General features: G+C 48.0%; 1 protein-coding gene across 1 annotated transcript; it reads left to right on the top strand.

Annotated features, from left to right (window-relative positions):
• Nucleotides 1-93: 93 nt before the first annotated feature.
• On the top strand, nt 94-16,155 carry MEX3C (mex-3 RNA binding family member C). The gene is made up of 2 exons (XM_064439572.1): nt 94-913; nt 14,639-16,155. The coding sequence occupies exons 1-2, from the start codon at nt 292-294 to the stop codon at nt 15,862-15,864; spliced, it is 1,848 nt and encodes a 615-aa protein (XP_064295642.1). The 5' UTR covers nt 94-291; the 3' UTR covers nt 15,865-16,155.
• Nucleotides 16,156-16,785: the final 630 nt, after the last annotated feature.

Consider the following 16,785-nt stretch of genomic DNA (forward strand, 5'->3'; position numbering starts at 1 on the left):
CCCACCCACCGCCGGCCACGCCCAGGAACCGGCTCCTCCGCCCAATGGCGCGGCGGGGAGCGCGGGGCGGGGCGGCGTCGCTCCGCCCCCCCCGCCGCCGCCGCCGCCGCCGTCGCCCGCGGCCGCCGCCGCCGCCGAGGGGAGCCGCCATGGGACAAAAGGCGCGCTGAGGAGCGCGGCCCCAGCGCCCGCCACGCTCGGTGCCCGCCGCGGCATGGCGGCCCCGCGCCGCTAGGCCCGGCTCAGCACGGCTCGGCCTGGCCCGGCCAGGCCCGCAGCGCCTCCCCCGCCATGCCGAGCGGTAGCGCCGCCGCGGCCTCCCCCGCCGCCGAGCCCGCCGAGCCGCCGCGCCTCCCTCCCCACCCGCCGCTGTTGTTGCTCCAACAGCGCCTCGCCGACCTCGGCCTCCGCGATCGCGGCTTGCCCTCCTCCTCCGGCGGCGGAGGGGCGGCCCGGCGGCGGGCGGGCTTGGCGCCGCCGCCCGACCCCCCCGGGGAGCCGGGGCCTGGCGGGGCGGAGGAGGAGGCGGCGGGGGACGAGGGAGACCTGGAGCTGGAGGAGGAGCTGCTGGCGGGGGAGGACGAGGAGGAGGAGGAGGACCCGGCCGCGCTGCTGCTGCTCTCCTCGCCCTCCTCGCCCTCCCGGCCGCTGCCGCTGCTGCCGGCGCTGGGCTCCGTCCTGCTCTCGCCCTCCTTCGATGCGCGGGAGGCGGCGGCGGCGGGGGCGCTCTGCGGGGCGGAGGATCCTCAGGGCATGATGGCGGCGATGCTGTCCCACGCCTACGGCGGCGGCGGCGGGGCGGCGGGCCTCAACGGCGAGCAGGCGGCGCTGCTCCGTCGAAAGAGCGTCAACACCACCGAATGCGTCCCGGTGCCCAGCTCCGAGCATGTGGCCGAGATCGTGGGCCGGCAGGGTGAGTGGGGGAGCGGGGACAAACCCGCCCCGGGCCCCCCCCTGCCCGCCTGTCCCCCGGGGGGATGGCGGCGGGCCTCTCCCCACCGACCCCTGGGTTCGGAGGAGACCCCCGCCCCGGTGGTGCCTCCTCTCGCCTCCCCCCCCACCCCCCCGGGCCTGCCTTTCTTCTCCCAAACCCCGGCTCCCCACGGGGGACGAGGCGCCGGCTGGGGCCGGGGCACCGGGCTGGCCCTGCTTGAGAAGCCAAGAGGCGAGAGCGAGCGCTGGCTTAGCTCAGGCCTTGGCTTATTGTCAGTTTGAGCCCTCATTCGAGCCCTGACTTGATCCCTGGTTCGAGCAGATAGCCTGGTCGTGTACAGGTAGGTGTCGGTACAGGCTTCGGTCTTTGGTAAGAAGCTGTTTTTTGCTGTAGGAACTTTGGACCGTGTTTTACCAAAAAAAAAAAACCTTTGTGTGAAGGATTTTAACTCGCTTGCCTTGCAGAACAGGGCCGACGCCGTTCCTACGGCCTCCCGCGGTGCTCGCCGAGACAAAGCGGGACCTCGGGAGCCAGCGAGATGGAGAAAGGAGCCACGTGCAGCCCTCCTCTGTGTGAAAGCCCTTGTCTTTCTGCTCGGGTTGTGGCTTCCTGTTGATCGCTATTGCTACGCTCCGTGGGTCTCTGTTACGCCGTTAGGATAAGGTCACGTCGGTGATGTCACGTTCGCTGTCGGCCTTTCGTGCGGTCTCGTGGGAGCGGTGCTTGGAGGAGTTAGAAAGATGACATTTCGCGCCAGCTTGCCGGTGGTGAACCTAGTTTTAAAAGCACTTTTTATATATCAAGAGAAGCGCTGAGTGGTGTCAAGTGGAGGTGTGGAAATGCAGACAGTGAAGTTGCCACTGTCTTCCTCTTCCCTTTCTGTTTTATTCTTTATTGGTCTGGGGTTGGTGTGTCTCGTCTGCGGATCGGCTCTGATAACGAAGGGTTGTGCTGTCTGGTCCCTCTATGTCAATTAGGCTTTTGTTTCTCTTTTTTTTTTTCCCCCCCCTGAATATGGAAGAAATGGTAAAACTGGTCTGAAGCAATGGGGTACTGATGCTCAGGCAGACTTTTGTTTTCCCTTCCTACATTTATTTGAGGCTTTTAACAGTCAAGGGTGGGTTTTTGGCTGGGTGTGTCAAAGGAGAACCAAGGGCTGTGCTGCAGAAATTGGCAGGTAGCTTCCTCTGATGCAGACAAGCCCGTTCTGTTCAAGCAGAAAATATCTTTTCCAAGAAAGAGTGTTTGAATGTCTTAAGACTTTGCTCATGTGTCACTGGGGATGGAGGGGGGAGAAGGTGGAAAACAGAACTGAAAACAGTTATTGCTACAGTCTTCTAAAAGAGAAATACAAACTATCGGGCTTCGAGGACCGATTAGGCTGCTGTGTTTATTCTCCATCAGATCAGGATTGTTCTCTGTAGTATCTTTTTTGCAGTAGTTTGAGTCACTTAAAAACAAGATAATGGTGTTTGCATAAAAATAGGATCATTGTTCTTGAAGAGTTCATTTGCTGCTTCTGCTTTTATTTCTTATCTGATGTCACACTGTTTAGCTTGTGATAAAATATTTAGCCTCAGCGGGGAGGGATTGTATAATAAAAAGTTAAGGCTACAAAAGAGGAAGGAGTGGAGGGGGAGATTAAAAAAAATATATGACCAAATATACTTGCATGAAAGCTCTGCGTAAGGAGGTCCTTCAAAAGATTCATTCAAAGGAGGCTTAGAGACTGGCTTATGTAAGTTGTATTAGTTCCACTAAATATTTGTCAGATTTCTTAGAAATACTAGTTCTTTCATCTCCTTTTATGGCCCAGAGCTGTGCGGGCTCATTGCATGGGCTAGAGGCTCCTGCTCCCTCATCCACCTGCTTTGCATGTGTCTGTGCTCCAGCCCAGCAAAGTGTCGTCGGCCGGCTGTAGCACAGCTTGGTCTGCCTCGAGCAAGGCTGGTCCTTCACCAATTGTTCTGCCCTCTCTCAGAATGAAGATGCTGCATATTTTCTTCCCAGCAGACATCGTAACCAGCTGGTTGCGTTAACTTGGACAGATTCAGCTTAAGTTTTACGCCAGACTCCTCTGTGCTGCGATACTCTAATTGTGTAAGGGCGATGCAGTTGGAATGGTACTTCTGATGGATTTTCAGGAAGATTAGGTTTATATTCTTTCTGTTGCTGTCATCGTGAGGTATAAAAAGAAATGTCTGCAGCCTGAAAGCATCAGCTCTGAAATACCAGGAATGCTGAGTTTGATCTAGGCTTTGCTGGAGGCCTCACTACTGTGTCTGAAAGCGTGTTTGTTGTAAGCCCTAACCCCCTAACTGAAGGAGTAATGATAACCAGAATTCCACACTATTCTTTATCCAGATTTAAGTTTTTGCACAGGAGAAAACCTCCAGACACTGTTTATCCGACCAAAGGAGCCCCTGATTTCTAAGAGAGCTGTAAACAAGCAAAAACCTAAGGAGCTTGCATTTAGCTTTTTTTTTTTCCAACTATGTGCAAGTTTCAGAGATAAATATAGCACTTGAGGCAGTGAAGTGGTGCTCCCACAGCCCCGCTCTGGGTCGCTGTATTGCTGGTTCCCACGTGGGTAGCTGCGCTTACCGAATCTGCGCTGGTAGCTGTGCACAGATGTGGGATGTCGCAGCTACCGAAGGTGTGGAGTGCCTGAAATGTGCCTTGTGGTTTATGGTTTTCTTGTGAAGCTGCAGTGGAGGCTGCTGGGTTACTGTGACAGTAGTTCAATGTGGTGCTGCTGGAAGCGTTTACATCACTGGAAAAGGCTTAAGGAAGATTTTCTTTTAACAAATAGTAGGTGTTCCTGCTTTTAAAAAAAGTCCTTTAGTCTTTCTAAAACCTGGTGAGTTTTGTGCCTTTTTTGTTGGTTTTGTTTGGTGTTTGTTTGGGTTTTTTTTAAATCTTAAATGTTCTCAGCCTCTTCTTATTCCCCTTCCCCTTAAAAAAATGAAGCTGGCAGACCCTGGTGGGGGGTAGTGTAATACAATTCTTTGTCATCTTTGAAGTGGAAGAATCTCAAAGGTGAACAACAAAGGAAAAGATATTTGTATCCTTTTATTCTTGTTAAGGCATGTGACTGGGAGCCAGGAAAACTAGATTCCATTCATGGCATTGTACAGGCTTCCTGTATGAATTTGAACTAGCTGTTGAATCCAACCTTCGGTAAGTTGGCCAGTCGTCATGCTGATCAGAAGAGTGACTTCCTTTGTTGTCAGCAGCTAAAAATCCTGCATGCACAAAGTTGCATTGGTTTTTTAAAAAAAAAATAAGGTTGGAGAAAGCGCTGTTGAGAAGCGGTAGCAAGAAAGCCGCGTTGCCGAGGAGGTAGCCTTGTTTGCCTGAGAAAAGCTGGCATAGGGCGTATACCCAAAATTATGTAAGCATGTAACCAGACTTTAAAAATCTTCTGGAGATCTAACTTGGAAGGTTTTGTTTTAATCTCTAAATCACCTGAAGGACTTGGGAAAGGCTGCTGTGGATCACCTGAAAACTGTTTCCCATTGTGAAGTTGGGGATGGTGATTTTCTGTGGCAACCCTGTCGTGGCCTGGTGGGCCTTGAGAAGGATTTGCCAAGTTTCAGGAGTCTTCAGTGCCCCCCCGCTACTTTCTTCACACTAAAAACCCACAAGCTCTCTTGAATAATGCAAAAAGAGGGGTGGTGTCTGAAGACATAAACAGAAAACCTGAATGATGTTGGCAAGGACAAAAGTAGGTCCTGTAGAGAGATGCTGCATCCCTGAGTGTATTAACTGTCTTCAGACAATAATTGCTGGAATATATTTCCTAATGCATTCCAGTGTTGTGAGTATCTAAGTAACGTGATTATTTTTTTTCCAAGTGTTTGTATCCTCAGTAAAGCAGACAGTGGTAGTTTTTTTTTCCTTAAGACATCGCTCGAGTTGAAGCTACTTAACCCTAAAGCCCAATGCTCCCTTCTCTTTCTTCAGTAAGAATAGTTCGGATGATGGCTGCAGAACTTGAAACGGGCAGGGCAGTCTCCAAACCCCAGATGAGTAAGAGGCAGAGGAATGATATCATCCCATTTCACTGATTAAATCAATAATGACAAATCTGCTTTGCATGAGACAGCCTCGCAACTAAAATAACAGTTTTATGCATATTTAATGATCTTGGACTTCTTCTTGCTCTTTGCTTTTGAATGTGGGCTCTTGAGCAAAATACTGCTTTGCTTAAAATAGTCCTGTAACTTGAAACAGAAAAAAATAATTCTGATAAGTTGGTAGCTGATAACTATCTAGCATAGCTGAACAGCCAAATAAAAACAACAGCAATCACTCGCAGAGGGTGGAAACAGTGCTAAAACAATCCAGGAGCAAATACTTGCGTTAGCAGAGGCCAGTACGTAGATGTCCTATGGTAGGATAATTATAGGCCTTCCAAAAAGAACTATATGCCTGGTTTTATGTCTCAGTGTGTTGTGATGATAACGTTGCTGAATTACTGATGATACCTATGTTGCCTTGCCTGGTTATTAATCGCTGACCTGTAAGAAGTAGTCAGCATAAGCATACATATAGTTGGTTTTAAAACTGGATGCTTAAGATTTCCTCTCTTAAGAATAAATTTCGTTTGCATGACTAAGTTATCGCATATCCCTGTCTCAGTCGATTGCCACAGACAGCAAAGACCACAGGTTCAGCTAACTTAGTTTCAGTGAAAGCTGACAAGGCAGTTACACTTAGATATTTTTTTTATTCCATCTTCTATAACAAGCAGGTTATTAAATGCTATAGTAAATGGTTTGATCTAAAGCCGGAAAGAAAACTTGAGCTATTTGTTGAAATCCAATATAAAGGCTGTTTTTCTGAGAAGCTGAAGTCTCATCATTTTTGGAGCCTGGAACTCCAGGAACGGAAACACGTGAGCATACCGTGGCCTGGCACAGTCTGAAATCGCTGCTGAAGTTTCAGCGGCCTATTGCTCTGGTACTGCGTAACAAACGCCATTTCAGTTCTGCTGTTTGTCATTTGCGCTATGCAGAGATCCAACTGAAGCTGCAAAGTGTGTCGGAAGGGTGCAGGTTCTCCAGCTGGGATCATAAATCCTCGGTCATAAATGCTGCTCTTGTCTGGCTTGTTGGGTGGGAAGCGCACCGCGCACAGCACACACTCGAGAGCTTTTTCTCTTTGCGTAGTCTGCCAGAAATTCTGTAGATTTTAACATATGAATACCAGAAGCGAATACCTGCCTAAGTAAGATTTTTGGATGAAGCTGAACTTATTAAAATAATACAAACTTTGCGACGTAAAATTCTAATTTCTAATCCTCTGCTCATTTTGTTTTTCTTGTAAAATTGCTGTGTTCTGAGAGTATGGGTTTTGTTACATTTATAACGTGCACGTACAAAAGAAATCCTGATGAAAGTGCTTCCGAACTGCACTGGATTAACCTGCCTGGCATGAGAAAATGGTGATTTTTTTTTTTTAAGCTGTTAGTAAAGTCAGCAGATGTTGTGTGTTTCCCTGTCTCAGCCCCTGTTACTCTCTCTTCTAGTACACTGTGGTCTGAATTTCTGGAAGAGAAACTTTGTTCTAAACAAAGTGTTGGGTATCTCAAAAGTCTTAAATTTGGTTTTGATGCAATACCTCCACCACGCGCGGCCAATCCCCCACTACAGGCAAAAAAATTTAACGGGGATAGGGTTGCAAACTTGCTGTAACAAAAAAAAAAAAGCCTGCTGAGCACTAGAACATTCTTACTTGATCAAAAGAAAAGGCCAAAAAGCTCTAAACTGAGTGTTTATTTCCAATTTCAGTTACTCTTTAAGAATGTCTTCCTTTTCTCTTTTTCAGGTATTCCTTTAAGTTCATGAGATCTCACCAGCGCCCGAGATCTCAGTTTCCCTCACTGGTGTGAGTCAGTAACCCTGCGGTCTGCACCAAGCGCTCTGCTCCTTCGAACAAAGACACAGTATCTCTTACTCTTTACCTTCTAGTTCATCTTACATTTGATAATATACTGTGGAATTTTGCGTACAAAACCCCAGGCCTAGCAGCACTTTTGAATCGGGGATTTGGTGTAGGTGAAGGTTTGTGTGGGTTCTTTTTGTGGGGATTTTTTTTTTCCAATTTTCTTTTATTGGCCACTTTGGCATGTTGTGTGGCATCTTGAATCTTTTAATATCCTTGTGCAGGTCAGGTGTCCCAATGCTGTTGCTCGCACTGATCTCTTTCATTCACCAGATCAATGGTCTTAATGAAAACAACCTTTTTTTCCCTGTAGCTGCTTTGTTGGACGTGCTCCCTCTCATAACTATTGCTTTTCTACTACTACATCTTTCTAATTTTGCTCAGCAGCTGCTACCTGAGTTGTGGCGCTGCAGTAGGGCAAGTAATTAATAATACAAGTTGCTGCCCTCTGGCTCTTCTGCTGTGTGTAACTTGTTTACTGGGTTGCCATCTGTCTTGGGAATTGGAGTGAGATTGCTGATGTGACAGATTGGCCCAGCCTGACATACAGGAGGAAACGGTGTGCGGGCTGACTACTTCATTCGGTACTGGATTGATATATAAATCGATTGATAAATTGATACATACCTAAGAAATCTTTATTAGAGAGTTTGTATGTGGTTCTTGAACCAGGGCTTTTGTTTTCCAGAAGAGGGAATGTCCCCGAGCGCTTGTGAGGAGTTTTCCCTTGGGAAGCTTTCTCCAATGTAATCCCTAAAGCCCCCCCTCTTCTCCCATCCGCTAGCTTGGCAGCAGTAGTGCCAAACGAAGTCCTGCTCCCTGTGGCCTGACAGAACTGAGTGGCTGGTCGTGATTCCTTGACTTTTGGTACTTGAGATCTCCAGGTTGTCCATCCTGGTACCTCGACAAGCCTGCACGGCTCCAGTCTCTGGTGCACTCAAGCTTGAAGTGCTTGTCTGGAAAGTTATCTTGCTTAAAAACCCTTCTGCAGTTCTAGCTGAGTGATGGCAAGTAGGAAATTCATGTATCATCTTCACATTCGTACACATAAAAAAAAATACAAAGCGAAATAAGTGGTCAGTTGTTCCTCAGAAATAGGTAAGCGTGATGGAATTATAATGGGAGCAATCTCTGTCGCTATATATAGCGTGAGTCGTATTGAAATGTTCCACAAGCAGGCACAGGGGTTTGGTAACTGCAGCGTAACTAAAAGCCTTTGATTGCAGTGGTAAGTTAATGATGGGGTCAGGAGGCTGTCTTCGGTATAAAATGCTCTAATTCTTATTGTTCTTGAAAGACCTGTATGTCATCTTTCCTCCTCTTGGAATAACTTTCTCAAGAGTGGCAGTCAGTTGAGGTTTTTCTTTCTCCTCTACACTAGTCACTGATGTATCTACTTGTAGCATTGCTTACTGGAGTGCTGTTGTAGTTAAAGATGGTCATTACCCTCGTATAGCGCTTCTGAGGTACAGCCGTTGTCTGAAACCATTGATACAGCCACGCTCTGGAGCTTTGGAGCCATGGAACTTTGTTCCCAAGTTTTGGGTCGCAATGGTATCAGTATTGTGTTTTGGACTGTAAATTGGAGAAGCTCAGCTTGGTGGGTTCTCATGTTGAAGTATCTCTACTGTGATAAATAGAAAACTTCATCTAAAAAACAACCTGATGAAGGGCAGGAGCAGGTACTAGTGCTCGGGAAGCCCGCAGGGAAAGCTTTTGCCCAGGGACGTTAATCTCGCAACTCTGCGTGTGGGTTCCATGTGGCCATCTCCAAGGAACCGTGCCTTGGGTACCACCAGGGAGGAGATTGCTTTGGTTTGTTAGGTGATGAACAAAACAACCGTTCCTTAAAATCTGCTGATACCTGTGCCCCCGTTTAAGCATTTAGCCTGCTCTCTTCTTCGGGGACTCTCCTTTTCTGGTTCCAAACCTGCCAGCGGCTTGCCCTGTGAGCTTGAGCAAATCCCAGCTGCAAGCTGCGCCCATCTCTCGGTGTGTTCGTATTTGTTAGCTCTCTGGCATGTATCGTGTCTGGTTGTCACACGGGAGCCCTAATCTTACCGGCTAATTAACCCAAATAGTGATCAGACTATTATCTGTGCTATAGAATGCTAATGGGGAGCTTATAAAGCTGTTGGTGGTTGCTCTAGTCCTGTATTCGGGATGGATGCTGTGCTCTGTGATGAGGTCTCTCAGCTTACCTCTGCCTGTAGAGAAGGCTGAATAACAATAAATGAAAGCTCGCTTTCAGAAAATGCTGTCTGGTAATTCTTATCCGTGTTTAGGCTGCCTCTTAAAATGGTTTAAAATTAAAAGCAGTATATTTACAACCTTCATTCCTAAAATCGAAATGCCGGAGGGGTGATGAATGGCTTCCTGAGTACGTAGAGCTAGGTTTTTGTGCAGATCAGCATCTTTTGCAAGCGCAGAAAAATTCCTTTCTTCATCTTCCTTGCATCAACTAACTGTATTCAACAGCCAGATGAAAAACAGTTGTCAGGTTGAAATTCTCCAGTCTGTGAATTAAAACAGGGTGTGAGGTGAATTAATTGATCTTAGGTGAAAGGCAATAGTAACCAGTCTACCAACTGACCAGACAACAGGTAGTATTTCATATGATTTTAATAACCCACCAAAGTGCCAAAAACGTTCTGGTCTTAATTTTCTTGTGTAACCAGCCTGCTTAAGGAGGCTTAACCATTAAACAACTGAGGATTTAATTTTCTGTCCCAGTGCAGCTTCATCTCTGCTTAATAAATGGGGCATATATCAGGTTTTCTACTGTATAATCACAAACTGGATAGATATTTTTAGCCGTGTCACAGCTGACAGGAAGCACTCTACGTTTAAGCGAAAGAATGTAGCTTGTGCCACCAGTGGGAATGAACAGCTCTTCTGAAAAATATGTAGAGCAGTCCTTCTTAATGAAGGAGATGAATTTTTCTGTTGTTTGTTAATCAGGTGGGCAGTGTTGTGCTCTGCAGACCCAGCAGCCTTACGGTACGTCCAGTCCCTGCAAATCCTGCGTTACTTTAGCCGCAGGAGTTCTCACTTTCCAATTAAAAGCCTGTGGCAACCTAGCAATGGAACAAGGGCCGTGCCAGCTTTACTGGCTCTACCTTTAAAGCTGTGTCTGTACACAGAAGTCGCAGGTTCATAGAAAACAAATCCCTGTGCGGCATCCTCTCTCCTTGGCGCGCCCGGCGATGCTGTGCCATCCCCTGCAGGTCTGCAGGGACTTCCCAGACCCTGCCCTTACTTTCTAGGCAAGGAATTAGCCACGGCTCTGCTAACAGCTCTTGGTTCCAGGTTGATGTCACTCGCGACTCTGTCCCTGCCTCCTTACTTGGCGTCAGCACAAAGTCAGTGGTCAGACTGCTACAGACCGTATTCAGGGCGGAGGCTGTAATACATTATTGCCTTTCATCAGATAACAGCTAGGCTACTGAACAATATTCCTGTGAACTACGGCTTTCTCTTTAGTGCTACAGAGCGCTGCGGAGGTCAGTCTGTGAGATCTCAGCTTTGCCTGCGGAGCGTTTTTTGCCTTGCTCAGGGGGGACAAGCTGGAGGGTGCCAGGTTCGGTCAGGGCGGCTCATCAGCCTTGCCTCATGCGTGAGAGATGAGCTGGGGCTAATGCAGCTTCACCCTGCTCGCTCTTCTTGCAGCCTGGACCTCGGTTTCCCAGTGCTGGGCAAGAGCTGCAGGAGGAAGGTGGGTATGAGGTGTGTGTCCCTGCTTTGGCAGGCTGCCTTTTGCTAGCGTTGGTACTCGGAAGCGTGAAGGACTCCCTTCCCTCTTTGGAAGAGACCACGCAACGAAGAGATCCTCATCTGTAAATCAGTCCTTGCCCCATTCCCAGTCTGTGGCATCAAGGTGAATTCAGCAGGAGAAAGAAACAGGGGGAAGGCACCGGTTTTCTCCTGGGCCGTGCAGAGGAGTCGCCCGTGGGATGCTCTCTCGGGCGGCTCTTGGCTCGCGGCAGCAGGTCGGCACGAGGCGGGCGGGCGTGGGGCTCTCGCTGCGGTCACTTGGCTCTGCTGGGGAGTTTCCCTCGTGGAGGGAATGGCCTGAGACCGGGGTTGATGTATCTCGTCCTGTTTGGGGTGATGAAAGGTGAAAGTCTGAGTGAAGGCTGAGCTGTCCCTGTGATGGGTGAGGACGGCGGGTGCTGCGGCAGCTGTGCTTAACTCTTACTTTAAGGGGAAAAGAAAAATCTGTTTTCCTACCACCTTTTTTTTTAGTAAGGAAGTGTTTGATCATTTAAAATTGGTAGCGTATGAGGTAAACCATTCCTTCAGAGCAATCCTTAAGTTTCCTGGGGAGTATAACATTCGTAGCATGTTTAAAATGTTCAGTCAAATAATCCCTTTAAGGGAAAAACAGGGAGGAGGCTTGAGAAGGGTGATGTAAATCAGCAAAGGCAGGATGAACGCTGCCTGCAGGGCTCAGTACGGGCTCGGCTCCTCGTCGGGTGCCTGGGCAGGCAAGTGCTAAATCTGTACCTAAATGAAAGTAAAGCTAACGGGTTGGCTTTAACCATGTCAGTACGTGCGTATGGCTGAGTGCGCTGCGTAGGAATGCACGTATCGCTGAACCAAGCACGGTAACTTGTATCAAATAGACTTCCATTATACCAAAACTAAAATGACTTTTTAAAGTTCGATTAAATTGAATTTCAAGACTAGAAGTCCCCTCTTCAGGCTTTTTTGTCTCTGTACTTAAAAAACTTGGATGCAACGACCTGATGATTTATTGCAGAAGTGTGGGGTGGTGTATTTTTTTTTCCTTCCTTTGTCTTTCTGTGTGTAAGCTCAGGAGATTGGGAAACTTCTTGATTCATCCCTCGGCCGCATGACTTCATAGCTGACCGACCTTGTGTCATCGTGGGCGCAGCGATGCCGTGAATTATGGGAGAGGGGATGGGATCAGCCGTGCTTTGTATCCTTGCCTCGGTAGCGACTAATGGAGGAGGGTAGGAAACCAGAACTGCTGAGTAAAAGCAAATAGAAAGATCATCCTGCTGGTGTGTGGTATAATGGGCTACTGACCGTGCGTTTCGACGTGACTGTTGTGGGGTTTTCCAGCGCTCCTTGCAGACAAGACCCAAGGGGTATTGACTGACTCATTCAGAAATCTCTGCTTTTGTATCTGGCGCCTTTCTTCAGTTCCTTCTAACTTCTCAGGCAAAGTTTTGAGAGTTGACCTCGACGGTCTGTGGGGTCAGCTTTCCACTGAAGCCAGCTTTCCGATCTTCACAAGTCTTGTTCTATCGCTGCAGGGAGTCGAGGCAGCATTCGGCCTCTGCTTTCTAAGTATGGGACTCGTACCTTAAAAGAAAGGCTCAGCCCACCTTGGTCTGTGCCGTTCTGCAGCCTGAGGAAGAAAGGTGGGAGGGCTTTTCTTCGCACCGGAGTGGTCTGGAAACGTGGCTCTGGCGATGCGCTCTTGGAGTTCGCAGCTGAAATGGGGAATGGAGCCGAAGCTGCAGACTTCCAACTTGATTTGAGTTTTAGAACATCAGGAAAATCTTGTCTAAAATGTAACCTGTAAGAATTGGTGAGGCACTTTGGAAACTAGAATTAAGTAGGCTCTGAATTGTGGTGTATAATAATGAATTATATATATTTTTATATATATAGAATTTATGCTAGACACTCAGAGTACTCTTTTAGATGCTGCCTCTAATTTCTAGGAAATAAGAATAAATACTTGGGTGGAATGGAGTAAATTAATTTGTGTAAATTGGAGAATAATGGATACGCACCAGGAGGCTGACTTTGGTTTTAGGTGTTCCAGTAAAGAGGCCTTGGTTGGAGTGAAAACTTCAGCAGCACCATTTTGGGGGATCCTTGGGGGTTTAAGGTTTGGGCCCGCCGTATTTTCCAAGTAACTGTGACGGAGCGGGCGAGCAGATTGACTTACAGGGAGAGAAATGCAAACGAAGAGATGGAGGGAGGAAAGGCGAGTTGCCGGCGTGAGGCGCCGCCGCCTGTTACGAGCGGGGAGATGGCGTGGCTCCGAGGGACGCGCGCTTCCCTTCTTCCACAAAGCGTATCGCGCCTGTGTTGTCCCTTTTTATCCAGCAGAGCGCTAGTGCCCTTCTCGGTGGGCTGTAGTTGGGAGGCTGAGGCTTACGGGTTTGTTCTCTCCTGCAGATCTTTGCTCTTTGTGCCGAACTTCTTGTTCGGCTCTGGGGTCTGCACCCCCTCCTTTGTGCAGATCTGCCTCACTCCTTCCCTTGCGGGAGCCCTCCCGTGTTCCTCCGTGCACGTTCTGGTGGAGGTAGGGCCTCCGAGAGCCCTCCTGACGAGCTGTTGAGGATAATGAACTTCCTCTCCAGCTGTGTCCTGGAAACAAAGGGCTGTTGTGTTCGTTGTCCTTGCTGTGTGCAGGGGCCCTGCGAGAAGAAGCTTTTTTTCCCCTTCCCTCTATTCCAACCAGCATCTGCATATTTGCTATTTTATTAGTAGATAGTTCTGAATAAAGTGCATCTTTGAGTGGCTTTCTGTCTGTAAAATCATTATCGCTCGTGGTATCTTGGGTGCAAGGGACTGACAAAACACTATTTCAAGAGACTATTCCGTGTACCCAGACAGTTACGAGATAATTAAAGTAAATGAGGAAAATGGGAACAAATTTCACTGTGCAAGTGAAATGATGCTTAAAACACTTGATCTGCAAATGTTGCTGATAGTTGTTTCAAGATGAAGTTCGCTTATAAAATGACATCTAGTGCGATGTGCTTTTGAACCTGTTTTAATATAGGCTAAACTCAGTTGAGGCTGAATCCAGTAGACCCTCTTGCGTGTCGTAGACCTGCTTGTGCGTCTTAATTCCTCACTGCCTGCTTTTCTGGTCCTGTGATGGGTAAAAGGTGCTTCTGTAGGCACCATGCCAAAACGCCCTAAGCATCTTAGGAAAGACCCTGCCGCCACTGTGTCCTAGCAAACTTTATAATTCAGGCCCTGAAAATCAAAGACAAATGTTCCGTTAACTCTTTGCTTCTCTTCCAGACTGTATTTACCCAGTTAACGAGAGAAATTCTGCATAGGCATGCAGTGTTACATAGTAAGGCTTATTTACATGCAACAAGCTGCTTGAACCCCTACTTGACAGTTCAAGGAGTGGCTCCTTCATCCCACGGGGAAGAGTAAGGTTTAAATAACACTTATTGATAACAGGAAGCAAATTAGGAGTTCTCAGTAAATCAGTAATTTTATCTATATCCTACACAGGTTGTGGTACCAACCCTTCTCTTGCTTGTAAATGTTTAATTTGCTTTTAGGTCATGCTTGTCAGTGAAAGGGCAATGTATCAGCAGATTTAAGTGCGTGTATGTGTGCGCCTTTACTCCTTTTGCAGGATCTTAGAAATAACTGAAGGCTACCCAATCAATGGAAAAAATAAAACCCCACCAGTATTTACGGGACAACCGTGAACGTGGCTGTCACAGCGAAAAAGCCATTCATGTTTATTCGCTGTCTAATAGCAACTGGGGAGAGGTTGGGCTAAACCAGCCCAAGAAACGTTGCAAAAATAGTTTGTGGCTGTAAGAGTCAGAGGTCTGTTCGGAAATAATAGGTAGAAGTTGTTACCGCTTTCTCTCGTGTGGCTTCCACAGATAAAAACAGCTGCTTCTGGTTTCACCCAACAGTTTCTTGAAACTCTCAAGCAGCTTAAAATAGATGGCTTTCTTGTGGCTTTCTAAACTTAGACGTCTTGCTAAACTCGCATGTGTTTCCTTTAAACAGGTTGCAAAATAAAAGCACTAAGGGCCAAGACAAATACTTACATTAAGACCCCTGTTCGTGGAGAAGAACCCATCTTTGTTGTCACTGGACGAAAAGAGGACGTAGCCATGGCCAAAAGGGAAATTCTCTCAGCTGCTGAACACTTCTCCATGATCAGAGCGTCGCGCAACAAGAACGGCCCTGCCCTGGGAGGCTTGCCATGTACCCCCAACCTGCCGGGTCAGACGACAGTCCAAGTCAGGGTGCCTTACCGTGTAGTTGGGCTAGTGGTTGGACCGAAAGGAGCTACAATCAAAAGAATTCAGCAGCAGACCCACACCTACATAGTCACTCCCAGCAGAGACAAGGAGCCTGTCTTCGAAGTCACGGGAATGCCCGAAAACGTCGACCGCGCGCGCGAGGAGATCGAGATGCATATAGCCATGCGTACCGGCAACTACGTCGAGCTGAACGAAGAGAACGATTTCCATTACAACGGTACGGATGTGAGCTTTGAAGGAGGCACTCTCGGATCTGCGTGGCTCGCTTCTAATCCTGTCCCTCCTAGCCGCACCAGAATGATTTCTAATTATAGGAATGACAGCTCCAGCTCCTTGGGAAGCGGCTCCACAGATTCCTATTTTGGAAGCAATAGATTGGCTGACTTCAGCCCAACGAGTCCATTTAGCACAGGCAACTTCTGGTTTGGAGAAACGCTGCCTTCGGTGGGTACGGAAGACCTTGCCGTCGATTCTCCCGCATATGACTCCTTACCGACGCCTTCCCAAACCATTTGGACCCCTTTCGAACCTGTAAACCCGCTCTCTGGCTTTGGTAGTGACCCTGCTAGTAACGCCAAGCCTCAGTGCCGAGGGAGCCAGCCATCTACTCCTCGCCTGTCGCCCACGTTTCCAGAAGGTCTGGATCACCCGCTGGCTAGGAGAGTGAGGAGCGACCCGCCTAGCACCGGCCACCAAACGGGCCTTCCCATATACATCCCTGCTTTCTCCAACGGTACCAACAGTTATTCCTCTTCCAACGGCGGCTCCACGTCCAGCTCGCCCCCCGAGTCGAGGCGGAAGCACGACTGCGTGATCTGCTTCGAGAGCGAAGTCGTTGCGGCCCTGGTCCCCTGTGGCCACAACCTCTTCTGCATGGAGTGTGCCAACAAAATCTGTGAAAAGGAGACGCCATCGTGTCCCGTTTGCCAGACAGCTGTTACTCAGGCAATCCAAATTCACTCTTAAATATATATAGATACTATTATATATGGACTTTTTAAAACTCCTAAAGGCATGGGTGTAATGGTACCCTCTAGTAAACTTCCTAATGAATTCTGACTGTTGGGCTTTCTTGGGATTAGGCTGAAGTTGTTAATAAATTTCTACTTTCTCAAAAGGCTGCTACGGTAACACTACACCTAGGTGGTCTCTGTCCGGTTCAGCGTAAGCAGATGGCACGTCTTAGCGGAGATGCGTCTGCTGCCATGTTACGGCACAGCGAGGGTGAGCTTTCATCAGTTACGCAACTGAAAGAAAGGAGAAAAAAAAAGAACAAAACAAATTTCCCAGGCTTTCTAAAGGATCTCTGTTAAGCGTTTGGCTCCTGTGTGCTGGCAGCAGCGAACCTCCGTCGCCTAAACGCAGAAGTACTCGTCTGCCGGGGAGGGTTTGTGGCATTACCGCTATATCAGACAACACTTCCAATGCTGCCTTCTTTACACTGCCAGTTTTGAAAAACAGGTTTGGGGAAATTATTTTTTGCTTTCTGTGACAACTTACGCCTAATTCTTCAGCATTGCAAGTACCCTTTATTATTTTTTTTTAAAGTACAGTTTGATTTATTGAAATGGATGATGTTGTTGGCAGGTTCAGATGATAAATTACGCGGGGCGGGGGGGGAGAGGGTGCCCGACGCACCTCTGTTGTGCCTGATGAAGGGCAGCACGTTCAGAGGATCAGGAACGTCTCGATTTGCGAATTTGTACCCACTGCTTTTCTTAATGTAACGTGGGAAAAAGTCTGGCTGGCTTCATCCCGTTTCAGCGAGGGCTTTGGGGTGCACATACTTCGACTGATAGTGAGGATGCTGACATTCCGTTCGTTAGTCTGTTCTTAAATTACATTTTTAGAGAGTATTTAGTTCAAAATGTGAAGCATTTTTATGTT

This window comes from Phalacrocorax carbo, chromosome Z (assembly GCF_963921805.1).
Source record: "Phalacrocorax carbo chromosome Z, bPhaCar2.1, whole genome shotgun sequence".
Taxonomy (NCBI): Eukaryota; Metazoa; Chordata; class Aves; order Suliformes; family Phalacrocoracidae; genus Phalacrocorax; species Phalacrocorax carbo.

What these genes read in the sequence shown, in the direction of transcription:
- MEX3C (XM_064439572.1), top strand. Translation starts at nt 292, where the DNA reads ATGCCGAGCGGTAGCGCCGCCGCGGCCTCCCCCGCCGCCGAGCCCGCC. An exon ending in CGAGATCGTGGGCCGGCAGG is followed by an intron (nt 914 to 14,638) that starts GTGAGTGGGGGA and finishes TCCTTTAAACAG; the next exon opens with GTTGCAAAATAAAAGCACTA.